Here is a 5023-nt window from a genome sequence, read left to right on the forward strand (position 1 = left end):
TACTCCCTGACAGAGCAGCTGCCATACGCAAAATAATAATACCAAAGACAGTGAAGGATATGCAAAAATTTCTTGGCGTATGCAACTATTGCCGAGCATGGATACTTGATTATGCAGCATACACACGCCCATTATTGCAAGCATTAAAGGAAGCGCAAAAGAGCAGGGCCCCAATAAAATGGACACATGATATGATGGCCCAGTACTTCAGACTGAAAGACCTTATAGCAGAAGCCCCAGTTCTCACGAACCCAGACTATGACAGGGATTTTTTCTTATTCTCACACTGCAATGGAACACTGATGACTGCAGTGTTAATGTAAAAAACATCACTAGGCCACAAGCCATTGGCCTACTACAGCGGAACACTGGATGCAGTAATGCAAGGTCACTTCGCGTGCGAACAAGCCCTCGCAGCTGCGGCCTTCGCCATTGAAAAGAGCGCCACAATTGTTATGGGATGTTCAGTAACACTGTAAGCAGAGCATTCACTATTTGCGATTCTTGAGCGGTCAAAGTCAACACTGACAACACAAAGAGCGACTGCATATGAGATAATTATTTCAAGCCCCAACGTGCATGTAGTCAGGTGCAAAACAGTAAACCCAGCAACGTTCATTACAGAACCGTGTACTGCGTAAGACATGCAGGAGCACGATGGTGCAACATATGAGGGGGAGGGTGACGATATTCCCAAAGTGAGCGAAAACGCTCTGCAGGAAGGGGAAACATACTTCATTGACGGTTCATCATCAATAAATCCAGAAACAGGAGAGAAACATGTAGGAATGGCAATAGTATGGATGGAGGAAGATAGCTATGAAACGATTGTCCAAAAGCGCCTCCCTTCCCATTACTCTGCACAAGCGGCTGAACTAACGGCATTAATTGAAGCATTACATACAGCCAAAGGATGCACAGTGACTATATATTCAGATTCAGCGTATGCAACTACCACTGTAGATTCAGGACTATCGCGCTGGCATAGAAGAGTGTTCAGAAGAGCAGATGGCTCACCAGTACAGCACCCCACATTATTGAATGAACTAATAGAGGCCTTAGCAGAAACATCAGTAGTAGCAGTGGTGAAATGCCAAGCCCATACCAACAACACAGATGCATTCTCATTGGGAAACGCGGCAGCCGACGCAGCGGCGAAGGAGGCCTTGTATTTCAATGTATCCCCGCGCCTGAGTGCATTGTTAAAACAACCATCACAGAACCACTAGAAGAGGCCTATAGCAACACGCCCATAACACAATTAATAGAGCTACAGAGAAGAGCACCAATAGAGGAGCAAGAATTATGGAGTAAACGGGGGTGTAAACAATCCCCTACAGACCTCATTTTGAGACAAGAGGCAACAGGGAAGGTAGTAATGCCGGTAGAATTATTAGAGGTAGCGTTCCAACAGCTGCATTTCCCGGCCCATGTGGCAAAACAACACATCACCGCAGACATTCAAGAACATTGGTTCGTCCCCAACCTACAGGAACATTTGTCCAAATTTATCATAGATTGTACTACATGCCAAACATACAATTCGGGGATGACTTTGAGGACATTACGAGGGACTTTGCCACGGCCTGTAGGGCCCTTTAGAGAGCTCCACATAGATTATGCAGAAATGGGGGAAAGATGCAATGGGGCAAGATATCTAATTGTGGTAGTATGCCCCTTCTCAAGGTGGGTGGAAGCGGGACCATGCCCCCACCCAGACGCGAAGTGTGCATCTAAGTTTTTGGTGAGAGAAGTGTTTTCCAGGTGGGGAATATGTGATGTGATACGATCAGACAATGGCACGCACTTTGTGAATGACCTCTTTAAAGAAGGACGTCACTCCTAGGGGTGAAGCACAAACTGTGTTCCATTTATCATCTGATGGCTAATGGGATGGTGGAAAAGATCAACGGCCTGCTCAAGAGTAAACTATCGAAATTGGGGTGTATTGCTTGCCCCTAGCAGTGTTCCAACTCACAACGCAGCCAAGCAAAGACCACCATTTAAGCCCCCATGGAATTGTGACTGGGAGGCGAATACACACCCCACTTTCCCCGATTAGAAGAGCATAAGATGCGCACAGGGTTGCAACAGTGCTGGGGGAAGAATTTAAGGAATACTTGACCCAGTTTACACGCGCGGTACACAGCATAGCGCAACAGATAGAACCGCCGTTCACCGAAAATGCAGCAACAGACACCACAATGCCAGCCACAGATAGCCCCAGTGGGCCGCTAATGCCAGGAGCACAGGTATATGTGAGGAGTTTTGTTAGAAGGTGGAATTCACCAAGGTTCCATGGACCATATGAGGTGGTTTATAGTACACCCACTGCAGTGAAGGTTAAGGGACTGAAGTATTGGGTGCACCTCTCAGATTTGAGGAGGGCGCGCGATACCGAACTCCATCAATGTGAGCAGGCATGTGCAAGTAGCACTACAAGTGAGGTTGAGAACTAATCACAACCTGATCAATTGAGAAGTACTTATAATGGAGCAGAAAAGATGATTTGCCTTCCCCTACTTCTCTATCTCGTCCACTCTCTTTTTCTCTCTGATTCTTCCTCCCGCCATAAAAAAAATGATGAAAAGTAAAAAGAATATATATGTGAAGCTGATAAAAGAAAAATGTATATAAAATATATAGTTAAAGTAAATGAAAATAATGACTAAATGCAATGTGTAAATATGTATATGTGATAAGCATATTCTGGTCGCTTAACAAATTTATATCGTCCCTCCAGGTGACACAATGGCTGAAAGGAGTGCACTCACAGACGCTGATTTAATGTTAGCTAGCAATAGGGATGGCAGTAGGGCCAATAAGTACAGCAATATCGAATGTGTTTTAAAATGTGCTGCTGTTTTGCTTTCTGTAATGCTGTTCTTCATGGCCTGGTATTATACGCTCTTATCTCTGGTTAATGATATGCACAAAGGGGGGAGCGGGGCCCAACTGATACGAGAAGGGTGAAGCCTAATATGGACTGGAGTAAAGACAATATGGGGAGAAACATATGTCACTGATGATAATGATACAAATGCAACACACGCTTTAGAGCACTTCACTGCTGACCCAACATTTATCTCCCTGTTACACCCTGGCATAAGCATGAGTAATGATAATGAAAAAATGAATATGATGGCGACTATTATTGGCCGAGTGACTTGGCCAACACAAGTATGCATGCGCAGACAACCATAGAACCTACCTCATATTACACTGCTGCTACTAATGAGTATAAACACGTCATATCTAACAGTAATGATACTGCCTGGGCTGGGGTGTTCCCAATTCATTATCGAAAAGTAAGAAGTTATAAGAAGGAGGGAAAGAGGAGAGAAAAAAGGGGGGCGGGGGGGAAAAGATACAACATTTACCATGATCTGGGTTTAGACGAAATAGAAGAACCCCGTCACCCCGATCAATCTAACAAATGGTATTTGGACATGAGTGCCACGGCAAAGCAGGCAATTAACAAAAGCTGCTATGTCTGTTCACTCATACCGCATGCATTAGGGATGCCCAAAATGTTAGTACCACAAGAAGTGCCCTTGTCGGAGGCTCAATGTTTGATTCATCTTGTTCTATGTAGGATAAAAAGCACCTTCCAGGCACACACCGTCAAAATAGAAATGCTGGAAAATGAGAGAACATGCACCAGCAGGCGTCAAGGATTAATTTGCATCAAAGAGCCATTTTTTGTCATAAAGGGGACGAGGTATGCAGAGAACAAATGGCACGATGAAACTATCGAGTGTAAAGCAGAAGCGCTCAGAGGACTACCTGAGGAAAACTTCCAGTGGGTGAAGAAAGTTTGTGCCCCTATCTGGTCGCAACACGTTACTAAGCTAACATGGATTACCGCACTGGAGAAGCCAATAAAAATACAAAAAGAAATACAGCATGAACTCTGCTTCCACAGGGAAGGGAAAGTGAACATGGGGGTGACAAAGAGATGCAACAAGACAATAATAATTCCTGATATGAAGAAAGGTACCGCAGCACTCATGGACATGTACTGGATATGCGGTAAACAAGACTACCTGCACCTACCTGCATCCTGGAAAGGTACTTGCGCCTTAGCCACCCTACATGGTAGTACCCGAAAGTCACATTCAAGGAGCAGCAGGAGAATCGGCTGGCAAATCGGCAGCAGGGCAATCGGCAGACCCATCGACAACACCCCAACAAGGAAAAACAGAACCACCAGCTTACGAACTGTTGTCCGAACGAGAAATTAAAACAATGATCACGAAGTAAAAGATCATCCAACTATATCTCGTCTGAATCATGGAAACTCCTTGCGGAGATTCCACAAAAATACAAGCTCTTCACATCCGCAGAGACATTCTTTGCATCGCTCTTAGCGCCAGGGCTCCAGGCGTGAGTCAATGCCAAATGGTTACAAATAGTGCGCTGGGAGCTGATCCAACTGGCCAACGACACTGAAGGGTTCAACGTAATAAAGATAGAGCTCTGTGCCTTGCGCCTAATGACAATGCAAAACAGATATGTTCTAGACCTCCTCACGGCAATGGACGGCGGTGTTTGCCGAAAAATCGGGGGTGCGTGTAGCACATTAGTGCCATTTGAAGATGCAGATAACGGGACACTTTCCCATGTAATATCAGCAGTTCACAGCTTACGAGAACGGATGAGAACGGAGGGCGGAGTAGAGCCAAGCACATGGTTTGACAACATGTTCAGCTGGATACCATCATGGGTCAATGTAATGATGAAAATACTTGTTCCTGTCATCGTCTTTGTGCTGCTGTTTTTCTGCGTGTGCCAATTAGGTCTCCGGTGTTGTGTAAAAAGTATGCCTACCTCAGCTATGATGATGGTAACAATGGGCCGACCGACAACGGTAGCTACTATGATAGATGCGCAAATACAAACAGGGGAACATAACCCCCCAAAATACAGGATGACTGCAATATACAGGCAGTAGGGGGACAGAGTTGATAATTTATATCACACCACAATCAAAGAACCAAGGGAGCTACAATGGTATAAAGAG

At 45.0% G+C, this 5023-nt stretch overlaps 1 protein-coding gene across 1 annotated transcript; it reads left to right on the plus strand.

Annotated features, from left to right (window-relative positions):
* Positions 1–644: 644 nt before the first annotated feature.
* On the plus strand, positions 645–1229 carry LOC138514657 (ribonuclease HI-like). The gene has a single exon (XM_069630091.1). It carries the CDS (start codon positions 645–647, stop codon positions 1227–1229), a length of 585 nt encoding a protein of 194 aa, XP_069486192.1.
* The last annotated feature ends 3794 nt before the right edge of the window (positions 1230–5023 follow it).

This window comes from Ambystoma mexicanum, chromosome 12, assembly GCF_040938575.1.
Source record: "Ambystoma mexicanum isolate Mex_15411 chromosome 12, UKY_AmexF1_1, whole genome shotgun sequence".
Lineage (NCBI taxonomy): Eukaryota > Metazoa > Chordata > Amphibia > Caudata > Ambystomatidae > Ambystoma > Ambystoma mexicanum.

Bases quoted from the DNA above. Each gene is read 5' to 3' on its own strand.
- LOC138514657 (XM_069630091.1), top strand. From the start codon at position 645: ATGCAGGAGCACGATGGTGCAACATATGAGGGGGAGGGTGACGATATT.